The 13,414-nt window shown below is 44.4% G+C and overlaps 1 protein-coding gene across 2 annotated transcripts in view; it reads left to right on the top strand.

The window, feature by feature from the left end:
* LOC122928194 (solute carrier family 22 member 4-like) overlaps window positions 1-13,414 on the top strand; it is a 355,141-nt gene that overhangs the window by 145,997 nt on the left and 195,730 nt on the right. For both annotated transcript variants that reach the window (XM_044280782.1, XM_044280781.1), the window contains exon 3: window positions 10,360-10,514. In XM_044280782.1, coding sequence (XP_044136717.1) covers window positions 10,360-10,514 — 155 coding nt within the window. The remainder of the gene's footprint in view (window positions 1-10,359; window positions 10,515-13,414) is intronic.

Here is a 13,414-nt window from a genome sequence, read left to right as displayed (position 1 = left end):
AAGAAGAGTGTTACAAATAGGAGTCTCAAAATTTGACAAAAAAGGAAAACGTCTCACTACTCCACTCAGGTTGGAACGTCGTATACAGAAGTTAGTTGTTCTACTTGAGTGTGATAACTTGAGAGGTGAGAACCTGATGGAAAATTCCTCAAATTCATGTTCAAGTCCTACCACTAAGAACATAGAATTATAGGTAATTTTGGTTGGAGTGTAGCTGGCCAGCTAAGATCTGTCCTAGGTTGCTAGTATAGCTTGTATGTGTATAGAGCTAGACCTGCCAATAGCCTTAACACAGTTCCTATGTTTATGTGTTCAAGACAAAAGCAGAGTTATTTACTGGGACATCATGTTTTGGATGTCATATAACTGTTATAGTTATTGTGTTCACAGAAGCAGAAAAAGATAATATGCCTTTAAGATTCATTTAGCAATGTAAGGTAAGCTCAGTGACACAGCAGAAACAACAGATTGCATAGTGTTAATCTGTTGTTTCTGGGCAGAAGTCATAGCTAGCTTCTCACACAGCAAGAGTTTTCACCAATTACAGCCAGCCGCACACACAGCCTGTCTGGGAATTCCCCTGGCAGGAGCTGCTAGAGTTATTATTCACCAGAGACAGGAGCTGAAGAGACATTAACTCAACTGAGAACAAGAGGCCAAAATAGTTCCACTGAAGTGATTTTTGCGCTGTGGAATTAGAAGAGTGCTGCTCCGGCCACAACATGTTTCAGTCATAAATCCAGTTTTCAGAAAGCCCTGGTGGTTTCCCTCATTGATATTACTTCCTCATTTCTCAGATTACTGATTAGCCGAGAAAGCTATTAATGATGAAAACAGATTGATCCGAAGTATAACAGTGTGTGCACTTGGAATAGCGGCACGCATCACTACACAAATGTGTGCAGGTTTAGCCACATGCTTTTCTGTAATGACAGTAAGTTCTGATTATGGATCAGGAGCAGAAGTAGACCGACTACAGTGCAGTGCAGGAATTACTATTTTCTTCCGCTGTCTTCTCCAGTCTCATATGAATGCATGTATGTGTGGATCTGTTCATTATAGCTGCTCATATTTCACATTCTCCTATAATCTCCACTGTAATTTTGGTTTTTTATTTAGTAGAGGCTAATTAGCATATTATTAAAAGTTCACTCAATAAAGTCTTCAGGCAGTGAGATGGCACTAATATAGTTATGTTCAGCTGACATTAGCACATCGCTAATGTCAGCCAGCTTAATACCCATTTTTCAGGTGACAGAAACCCTTTAAGGCTGTGACCCAACCAGAACCCATACCTATACATATAACCAGAGTTTCAATTTACCTTGCAATCTATTTGTCTGGCTCTTGTGTGAGAGAGTATTATGGCGCCTGATCTTCCCTCACAAAACTTTGATACCCACAATCCCTAGTTTCCCTGCTGTGAGTTTTTCCTTTTTCCTGAGTGCTGATGTTTACTGATGGGCTGCTTGATATTCCAGTCTGGTCACACCCCCTCTACTTTATACACTGAACATGTTCGACCTAACAAAGGCTCAGAACTACAAGTCGATGTCTGTGGCAGGCGCAGCACTATGATGTGCCTTTTGCGCTGTGGCATTAGAAACATTTTGATAACTCTGACTTTTAGTCTAACCAGACTATTACTCTGTAATTCCTCTAGTGTCATTCTATGGAAACAGTAGGTTTAAAGAGCACACCAAATGCTTCAAATAATTTCTTTATTAACTTTTCTTCATATATAACACTGCCGCCTCCGCTGCAGATATTCCATGTACAAAACACGTGTTGAATAAAGTATCATAAAATGGCGGTATGTATAAGATGGTGGTTCAACTATTCAAGCTTTTCATTCAACATAAAATGCTGGATATATTTCTCTCTTCTGTATCTGTACTCTCACTTTAAGTTATTTATGATCTCTTTGAGAGGTATATCTGAGGTCTAACTAATAGTTCACTTGCAGTATGCAATTAGCAGTGACTATTTGCAGATTGGTTGAGTATGATCTGGTATGGTTGTAATTATAAGTAACTATAAGTAAACACATCTATATCTAGTTCAATATACAGTTCTAAACGCAATACTAACAATATGAACATTATATAACTGTTTTAACTACATATTTTGGCCTCTTGTTCCCATAAAAACACAGCTCTCACTGGAGTGAATGTCTCTTCAGCCCCTGTCTCTGGTGAATAATGATTCTAGCAGCTCCTGCCAGGGGAATTCCCAGACAGGCTCTGTGTGAGGCTGGCTGTGATTGGTCTAGACAACAGATTAACATATGATTTCTGTTGTTTCTGCTGTGTCACTGAGCTTACCTTTCATTACAAAATGAATCTTAAAGGCATATTATCTGCTTTTGTGAACACAAACTATAACAGTTATATGACATCCAAAACATGATGATGTCCCAGTAAATAACTCTGCTTTTGTCTTTAACACATAAACATAGGAACTGTATTAAGGCTATTGGCAGGTCTAGCTGTATACACATATAAGCTATACTAGCAACCTGGGACAGGTCTTAGCTGGCCATCTACAATGCCATGGTAATTTATGTGGAAACAGTGGGTAGCAGAGGAAGAAAACTATTTTTATAACAAATGAAACAACAGCCGTGTGCATGAGACCTTAACCACCTCCCGACTGCCTAACGCGCCGATGCGTCCGGGAGGTGGTTGATTTGTTCCTCCTGGACGCATTGGCGCGTCATCTCACGAGATGCGAGATTTCGTCACAGCCGGCCCGCGCATGCGCATCGCGGGCCGGCATTTCGTGGCAAAGTATTTCGTCAGCAACCTGCCGGCCACGATCATTGGCTGGCAGGTTGCTGATTTTAAAAAAAAACTATCAGCAGCCATTTAACCCATCATATTAGTAAATATGATGGGGTTATATGGCTGCAGTGCTCCTCTGCTCCTTCTTTTGGTCGGTTGGTTCCAGCAGAGGAGCACACATCACTGTGAGTACCCACTACACCACACTTAGCCCCCAGATCACCCCTATTAACCCTTTGATCACCCCTTCTTGCCCCTGTCAATCACTAGTGAAAGGAAAAAAGTGATCAGTGCAAACTGTCACTTTTTTTTTTCCACTGGTATTGACCGTTAGGTTTTAGGTATAGTTTAGGCCCCTTGGTTAGGTAGTTTAGGGATCAGTTAGCGCCCAGCCCACCGCACCACAGTCCGTTATTCGCTGATTAGCGTATCGCTAATCAGCATTTGTACTTTTATAGTATCTGGAAGTGATCACGGTCAGATCTATAATTGTATTAGTGTCACTTTAGTTCTCCCTCCACCCAAAACGCAGTGTTTGCCCGATCAGGCCTGATCGGTCGCCCACACGTGCGTTCGCCCACGCCCGCCCCACCGCAGTGACAAAAATTTTTTTGTAAGACAGGCTTGCTTTTTTTTTCTTGGGTAGTCTCAGGGAATACCCCTAAATTTAGTTGCCCACATGTCAAACAGGGGGCATTCTTCTGAAGAGGCCTACAGGCTTCTGACCCAGTCGGATGAGGAGTGGGAACCCTCATCTGATTAATCTAGCGGGTCAGAATACGAACCTGTAGAAAGCAGTGGCTCTCTGACCCAAAGTTCGGACGAGGAGGCTGGGGTCCATGATAGCACCAGGCGTACCCGGCCCCGTGTCGCTAGACCACAGGTTGCGCAGGATCCGCTTCAAGAGCATCAGAGTGGGGCTGGTGCTGTCAGATTACGTGGTGAGGCATACACCAGCAGCCCAGCCCTTCCTGGACCTAGTACCAGCACTGCCGTAGAACATGGTGAAGTAGCGAGCACCAGAAGGGCAGTTGAAGCTGGTACGGTGGCACGTGCAGTAGTGACCCCGTCGCAGCCACCGCAAAGACGTGCCCGTAGAGCCCCTAGAATCCCTGAGGTGCTGGCAAACCCTGATTGGCAGTCCCCAACTTCAGCCGCACCTGCAGTTCCCCCTTTCACCGCCCAGTCTGGAGTTCGGGTTGAGACAGCTCAGATCGGTTCGGCCCTGGGATTTTTTGAGCTGTTCTTGACTGCAGAGCTCTTAGACTTAGTTGTGGCAGAGACAAACCGGTATGCCACACAATTTATAACCGCTAACCCGGGAAGCTTTTATGCCCAGCCTTTCCGGTGGAAACCAGTCCAAGTTTCCGAAATTAAAACTTTTTGGGGCCTCCTCCTCAACATGGGTCTAACTAAAAAGCATGAATTGCGGTCATATTGGTCCACGAACCCAATTCATCACATGCCCATGTTCTCTGCTGCTATGTCCAGGACACGATTTGAGACCATCCTGCGTTTCCTGCACTTTAGTGATAACAGCACCTCCCGTCCCAGAGGCCACCCTGCTTTTGACCGGCTCCACAAAATTCGGCCCCTCATAGACCATTTCAACCTGAAATTTGCAGATATGTATACCCCAGAGCAAAACATCTGCGTAGACGAGTCCCTTATACATTTTACCGGGCGCATTGGCTTCAAACAATACATCCCAAGCAAGTGCGCCCGGTATGGGGTCAAATTGTATAAGCTCTGTAAAAGGGCCACAGGCTATACACACAAATTTCGTGTCTATGAGGGAAAAGATCAGACCCTGGAGCCGGTCGGTTGCCCTGACTACCTGGGAAGCAGTGGGAAGATAGTCTGGGACTTGGTGTCACCCTTATTCGGCAAGGGGTACCATCTTTATGTGGACAATTTTTACACAAGTGTGGCCCTCTTTAGGCATTTGTTTCTAGAACGGATTGGCGCCTGTGGTACCTCGCGAACTAGTCGCGCGGGCTTCCCCCAACGGCTCGTTAGCACCCGTCTTGCAAGGGGGCAGAGGGCCGCACTGTGTAACGAAGAACTGCTCGCGGTGAAATGGAGAGACAAGTGTGACGTTTACATGCTCTTCTCCATTCACGCAGACACGACAATACAAATTGAGCGAGCAACCCGTGTCATTGAAAAGCCCCTCTCAGTCCACGACTAAAACCTTCACATGGGAGGGGTGGACTTCAATGACCAGATGTTGTCTCCTTATTTAGTTTCCCGCAGAACCAGACGCTGGTATAAGAAGGTGTCTGTATATTTAATTCAATTGGCTCTGTATAATAGTTTTGTTCTCTACAGTAAGGCTGGGAGAACTGGATCCTTCCTCAAATTTCAGGAAGAGATCATCGAGAACCTCCTGTACCCAGGAGGTTCCGTGGCCCCATCCACCAGTGTAGTTAGCCGTCTACACGAGCGACATTTCCCCAATGTCGTTGCTGGTACCTCAACCCACCCGTCACCCCGAAAAAGATGTCGTGTCTGTAGCAGGAGTGGAATAAGGCGTGACACCCGCTATTTCTGTCCTGACTTTCCTGACCACCCTGCCCTATGCTTGGGGGAGTGTTTCCGGAAGTACCACACACAGGTACACCTAGCATAGGGATCATCTCACCAGGACAGGCACACAGGGCTATTAGGGCCCATTCACTCACTGCTGCTGCAAACGTCTCCTTTCACCTGGGACAAAGTGCATAACGCACTTCGCCACATCTTTGGGCGATTTGTGCTTTGCACATTGACCCATGGGGAAGGAGAGGTTTGTTCTATAAAGGTAAAAAAAAAAAAAAAAAACACCAGTAAGCAAACACGTTAATGTTTAGTTCAAAAAGTTAAAGTTTACATGTTCTGTTCCAAAGTTAATAAAATGTTTGCGTTGTGGCCTGGTTTTTTCATTTTTTTTTTTTTCATTTTTTGCCTTCCAGGTGGACCAACCGATCTACTAGCTGCAGCACTGATGTGCATTCTGACAGAAGCATTGCGCTGCTGTCAGATTACACGCAAGTCGGTGTATGCGGCGCTGCAAGACGAGATTTTCTCCTCTGCAGTAACAGATACGTTTGCCAAGGCATACGAGCTGAGGAGGAGATATTTCTCTCACCCAGCATCGGTATATGTAAAATGACACCCCAAAACACATTCCCCAACTTCTCCTGAGTACGGCGATACCAGATGTGTGACACTTTTTTGATACCAAGGTGGGCAAAGGGGCACATATTCCAAAGTGCACCTTTCGGATTTCACCGGTCATTTTTTACACATTTTGATTGCAAAGTACTTCTCACACATATGGGCCCCTAAATTGCCAGGGCAGTATAACTACGCCACAAGTGACCCCATTTTGGAAAGAAGACACCCCAAGGTATTCTGTGAGGGGCATGGTGAGTTCCTAGAATTTTTTATTTTTTGTCGCAAGTTAGTGGAATATGAGACTTTGTAAGAAAAAAAATTAAAAAAAAATCATCATCATTTTCCGCTAACTTGTGACAAAAAATAAAAAGTTCTATGAATTCACTATGCCTATCAGCGAATACCTTAGGGTGTCTACTTTCCGAAATGGGGTCATTTGTGGGGTTTTTCTACTGTTTGGGCATTGTAGAACCTCAGGAATCATGACAGGTGCTCAGAAAATCAGAGCTGTTTCAAAAAGCGGAAATTCACATTTTTGTACCATAGTTTGTAAACGCTATAACTTTTACCCAAACCATTTTTTTTTGCCCAAACATTTTTTTTTTATCAAAGACATGTAGAACAATAAATTTGGCGAAAAATTTATATATGGATGTAGTTTTTTTTGCAAAATTTTACAGCTGAAAGTGAAAAATGTCATATTTTTCGCAAAAAAATCGTTACATTTTGATTAATAACAAAAAAAGTAAAAATGTCAGCAGCAATAAAATACCACTAAATGAAAGCTCTATTAGTGAGAAGAAAAAGAGGTAAAATTCATTTGGGTGGTTAGTTGCATGACCGAGCGATAAACGGTGAAAGGAGTGTAGTGCCGAAGTGTAAAAAGTGCTCTGGTTATGAAGGGGGTTTCAGCTAGCGGGGCTGAAGTGGTTAAACAGTTTTCTCTGAAACATGTATGTTTGTATCCATGGAGCCTGTCAGATTTTCATGCAGCCTATGTTTCAGGTAGCATGAAGCTCCTGACCATTTCCCTGTAGGCTGTGTAATATATACAATACAGAGCAAAAGTTTGGACACACCTTCTCATTCAAAGACTTTTCTTTATTTCCATGACTATGAAAATTGAAGATTCACACTGAAGACATCAAAACTATGAATTAACACATGTGGAATTATATACATAACAAAAAAGTGTGAAACAACTGAAAATATGTCATATTCTAGGTTCTTCAAAGTAGCCACATTTTGCTTTGATTACTGCTTTGCACACTCTTGGCATTCTCTTGATGAGCTTCAAGAGGTAGTCACCTGAAATGGTCTTCCAACAGTCTTGAAGGAGTTCCCAGAGAGGCTTAGCACTTGTTGGCCCTTTTGCCTTCACTCTGCGGTTCACCTCACCCTAAACCATCTCGATTGGGTTCGGGTCCGGTGACTGTGGAGGCCAGGTCATCTGACGCAGCACCCCATCACTCTCCTTCATGGTCAAATAGCCCTTACACAACCTGGAGGTGTGTTTGGGGTCATTGTCCTGTTGAAAAATAAATGATGGTCCAACTAAACGTAAAGCGGATGGAATAGCAGGCCGCTGCAAGATGCTCTGGTAGCCATGCTGGTTCAGTATGCCTTCAATTTTGAATAAATCCCCAACAGTGTCACCAGCAAAGCACCCCCACACATCACACCTCCATGCTTCACGGTGGGAACCAGGCCTGTAGAGTCCATCCGTTCACCTTTTCTGCGTCGCACAAAGACACGGTGGTTGGAACCAAAGATCTCAAATTTGGACTCTTCAGACCAAAGCACAGATTTCCACTGGTCTAATGTCCATTCCTTGTATTGTTTAGCCCAAACAAGTGTCTTCTGCTTGTTGCCTGTCCTTAGCAGTGGTTTCCTAGCAGATATTCTACCATGAAGGCCTGATTCACACAGTCTCCTCTTAACAGTTGTTCTAGAGATGTGTCTGCTGCTAGAACTCTGTGTGGCATTGACCTGGTCTCTAATCTGAGGTACTGTTAACCTGACTTGCAATTGTGGAAAGACTTAATTGCAAGTCAGTTGGTGTTGTGTATTTAATGACATGTGTATGCAACATCAAATATGTGGGTAAAACCATCAGAGAACTAAGAAGACGGATTGGGGAGCATATTCTGGATATCACCAATCTCAAAGATACGCCAATTGCGCGTCATGTTCTTGACCTTCACAGAGGGGATACATCATCGGTCAAGTTTCAAGTGATCGACTCTGTGAAGCCGTCACCTAGGGGCGGTGACAATGATCGCATATTCTTACAAAAAGAGGCGAGATGGATTTTTTCTTTGAATACCATCAAACCATCTGGCCTTAATGATGCGATCTCATATGTCCCCTTTATATAGTGACAAGGCTGGTTTCTTTGGGATATTGTGCAAGGGACTGTGAGAAATAGTATGATTACTGACACAGATAGATATACACATGTATCTATGCGTCTGTTCATTTATATACATCTCCTGGAGTGATCCTCCTCCATTGTATATTTAAAGTAAGGTGTCCATGTTGCGGTAATTGTATGTAAAGCCGCCTTGTTAATTCCTTGTTTCTTCAATGTGGCGCTTTCTGCGCTGCCCCTGAGACTCACTGTGTTCCTCCTTCCTCTAGCCATTGGTTCGCCTGGTGCCGTGCCTCCTGGCCGGATTGGCTGGGTGACGGAGGCGTGTCTAACTGGGCGGGGTTTTACCCTGTAAAGCTCGGCGTTCTGTGGGCCGCTTTGCGGCCATCACAGTGCCGAATTATATGCACACTAGCACGCAGCACCTCAGCCTAGAGGTTGCTAGCTCAGGCAGGATAGTAACTGTTTGTAAAAGCTCCGTACCTCACACTAGAGGAAAACGGCGCTAGGCAGGTATCCCTATCACTGTTTGTTCGTCCATTACCTCGGTTAGTGAAATACCACTGAGGCTCTGGGCTCTATCATTAGTTTGGTGCACATAGCTCCTGATGAAATGCATTCCCAATGCATGGAAACGCGTTGAGCTGTTGCCAATAAGGGACATGTCAGGGCAACCATTGCTCCTTTAATCCACCTGGAGTGATAGTGTTTGCTCAGCCATAGTCCAGCACCTGCAATTATCAGTGCAGTGAGAGTCTGCGCCCTGGCTCTCACTGTTTGGAGTGGTGTTTGGTGTATTTCCCATACCAATACATCCCCTTGATATTTTTCACCCTGGGTCGCACATCTTGAACCCTGTGGTGTTTTGAGCCCCTCATGTGTTAGTAGCTTGTGAGACTACTCTGGTATTCCATATGGTGGCGCTGTTTGGCAAATACCAGTGTTTTCATAATTGTTATAGTCAGTATTGAACACCATACTGACGGATGATATCCCCCTTTTTTTAATCAGACAAGTAATAAAGACATTATTATTTTGTTTTAGCGCCTATCCTCACATTATTTGCTTTATTGTTGTGTAGCCCTAACTTAAAGCTGACCTACAGCAGTAAAGAAAAATGGTTTGGTTGTTATGGAAATCTGGAGTAAAACTGTGTGTATGTGGAGACTAAAGGCCTGCGAGCCTCTATTGGCTGATAAAGGACATGTTGGGATATGAAGAGAAAGGCTTGCAGGCTTGTATTGGTTAATGCAGGTAATTTTTTGGGATTATATCATGAACAGTACGTCCTAGAGAGCTGAGACCCAGTCTAAAACCTTCCCTAACACCTGATGTACCTGTGTTCCAAATTTGGGGAAGATCGATCGGTCCAGTTGTTTGATCGCGCATAAAAAACAGACAGACAGAAACTCATTGTGTACCGGCATGTTACCTCCACAGTATTCTTTCCTAGCTAGTAAGTGATATGTACCAAGTTTAGTAGAAATTGATTGATGCATTTTTGAGTTACAGAGCAATATGTGTGTAGCAAAAACAGTTGGCGCATACAAACTCCATGCAGCTGCTGTGTAATGGCATAAGACCCCCAGAAGATTTATTTCCAGGTAGCAAGGGATGTGTATACCAGGTTTTGTTGAAATCGAGGGTTGCGTTTTTGAGTGATGGTGGAACATACATACATACACACATAATACATCCTTCTTTAAATAAATAAATAAATAAATATATATATATATATATATATATATATATATATTATGTACGACTAGAATGGGTTAATAATGACACATGGGCATGGTTCTCTGTACTGCCTGACAGTTTACATTGGAGAAAAATCCAGAATATGGAATTAAAGCAGTAATGTACTAAACAGTACAGTAGCAAGTACTGTAGGTTTGTAGCATCATGCATACAGTAATAAAATCTGTTTTGTGAACCTACAGGAAAAGCCAGTAAGCTAAAATAACAGTGCATGTAGCTGCAGAGAATGTGCAGATTTCATGAATAGACCAGTGATTTATTTCATTCTGTATTTCTTCTCTACAGCTTTGGAAGAAAGAAGGTTCTCTTTGGAACAATGGCTGTACAAACTGGTTTCAGCATTATACAAGTATTCTCAATCAGTTGGGAGATGTTTACTATTCTCTTCCTCATTGTTGGAATGGGGCAGATCTCCAATTATGTGGCTGCCTTTATATTAGGTACGGATGTTTTTTACCATAGCGATCTATACAGTTATAAAAGAGCTATTTTATTTATAGATCTAAAAATAATATGTCAGAAATGGAAAGAGGGCATTTTAATTCAGTAGACAAAATGGTCCAGCTTTCATGTTCTAAAGAGGGTCCTACCGACCCCTAGAACATCTCTCAGGCATACACACCAAGGCAAGCGATCAGACAAGGCATAGAACAACATGAATACTTTATTTACAGAGATCAAGACATGGCAGGAAACTGGACCAGCAGGTAAGTGACCAGTGGCGGATAATACCAATAGACCAAGTGCACCAGTTTGACTTGGGGCCAAACCCAGAGGGCAGAGACTCAGTGAGCCTCCTTCTTCACGGAGCCCCTGATGGTGGGGATGAACTTAGCCGAGATCTCACTTGACGCACCTCAAGGATAGTTCCGGTGCTCTTGGCCACCTGCAGAAACTGATGGTGCAAGCAGGGCTGCCTTCAGAAATTTTGGGGCCCCTTACGCAGCTCAAGCCCTGGGCCCCCCCTCCTACCCCGCCCCTTTAGAATCCGTCCTGACTCCACCTCCCCTTCACCCCCAAGGACCTACCCCTAATTTCATATTTTTTTTTTACAACTACAAAGACAGTAAAAAGTGATTTCAGTAAGGAATTAATTTTTGACCAAATAATATGAAGCCTGCTACCACGACAAGGCAGACTCTTAAGCAGGACCCTACACTAACACAAACTACACTACCTGTTCTAATCTGCCTAGAAATCTTCCCCTGGCACATTTAAGAAAAAACACCTTAAAAGCACAAGGTTTACTGTTACAGTGTTAATGGGGGATCTGTGGATGACACACTGTTATGGGGATCTGTGGATGACACACTGTTATGGGGATCTGTGGATGACACACTGTTATGGGGATCTGTGGATGACACACTGTTATGGGGGATCTGTGGATGACGAACACTGTTATGGGGGATCTGTGGATGACGAACACTGTTATGGGGGATCTGTGGATGACGAACACTGTTATGGGGGATCTGTGGATGACGAACACTGTTATGGGGGATCTGTGGATGACGAACACTGTTATGGGGGATCTGTGGATGACGAACACTTATGGGGGATCTGTGGATGACACACGTATGGGGGATCTGTGGATGACACACTTATGGGGGATCTGAGGATGACACACTTATGGGGGATCTGTGGATGACACACTTATGGGGGATCTGTGGATGACACACTTATGGGGGATCTGTGGATGACACTCAACCACTCTCAAACCCAACTGGTCAAACTTGTTAAATGGATCCCAAACACAATATGCACAATAACACCCCCTCCAACACTTAATTAACCCCTTCATGGCCTAAACATTTTTTTCAAAGCAGAACACAAAGCTAAATAGGGCTGGGTGGGCTGGCAAGGGAGGGGTTAATAACAATAAGTGATGGAGGATCCTGGCCCTGTGGGATAATCCAGAAAACAGCTTTGCATTTTACCCCCGAACAAAGACCACACAACATCGAGCTGCCTTGCCAAGTAGACAACATAATGATCAATATGAAAAGAAATAATTTGGAGCCTTTGAAATAGCTCAGCTCAGTATGCGGCATAGGCCACTTTCACACTGCCGTTTCTGGGTCCGCCTGTGAGATCTGTTTCAGGGCTCTCACAAGCGGCACCAAACGGATCAGTTTTGCCCCAATGCATTCAGAATGGATAAGGATCCGTTCAGAATTCATCAGTTTGGCTCCGTTCCGCCTCCATTCCGCTCTGGAGGCGGACGCCAAAACGCTGCTTGCAGCATTTTGGTGTCCGCCTGACGGTGCGGAGACAAACGGATCCGTCCTGACTTACAATGTAAGTCAATGGGGAAGGATCCGTTTACATTGACACAAATATGGTGCAATTGCAAACGGATCCGTCCCCCATTGACTTTCAATGTAAAGTTATGACGGATCCGTTTGACCTACACTTAGACTTAGACTTTTTTTTACTGAGTTTTGCAGACGGATACGGATACCAACGTTAGCATTATAGGCGCGGATCCGTCTGTGCAGATACCAGACGGATCCGCACCTAAATGCAGGTGTGAAAGTAGCCTTACCGAGCTGAGCTATTTCTAAGGCTCCAAATTATTTATTTTCATATTGATCCTTATGTTGTCTACTTGGCTAGGCAGCTCTATGTTGTGTGGTCTTTGCTTGGGGGTAAAATGCAAAGCTGTTTTCTGGATTCTCCCACAGGGCCAGGATCCTCCATCACTTATTGATATTAACCCCTCCCTTGCCAGTCCACCAAGCCCCAGCTATTTAGCTGTGTGTTCTGCTTTGAAAAAAATACTGTATGCCACCATTAACAGTAAAATGCTAACATTATTTATGGAAACAAGTAACCTAATGGACCTTAATGAATCGTTGGGGTCCGTCCGGCCCAACATGTGATGGAGTGGAGCATGGAGCCGGCACTGACTCCTTCCTGGGCTGGCTTCCACCACAATTCTTTCCAGATTCGATTCCAGTCCCACTCCCAGAGGCCAGAACAGAAGTTTCCGCCACCGCGCCTGGCTGCAAGCCTGCAAACCAGAATTTACTGTGTCTGGCAGTGGCAGGCAGGCTGCGGCGTGCTAACCTGAAGGCGGCGGCAGCAGGCAGCGGACAGCGACAGCGTCACATGCCGCTGTGCAGCTACATTCCTCTGCGCAGCAGCTCAGAGCCTTTTAAAGGGAATACGGGAATCAGCGGAGCAGGGGGGGGGGGGGTCGGGCAAGGAATAGAGATAGGAAGTTCGGATCTTTCAGATCAATCGGTTCATTTGAATCAGATCATTCAAATGAACCGATTCATGAATCGGATCTTCGGTTCATTTGCTGAGGTGGTGCGCATGCACGGATGCTTCGATGCAC

The sequence above is a fragment of the Bufo gargarizans genome, chromosome 2 (assembly GCF_014858855.1).
Source record: "Bufo gargarizans isolate SCDJY-AF-19 chromosome 2, ASM1485885v1, whole genome shotgun sequence".
Lineage (NCBI taxonomy): Eukaryota > Metazoa > Chordata > Amphibia > Anura > Bufonidae > Bufo > Bufo gargarizans.
Note: the sequence above shows the minus strand (reverse complement) of the source record. Positions and strands in the feature narration are given on the sequence as shown.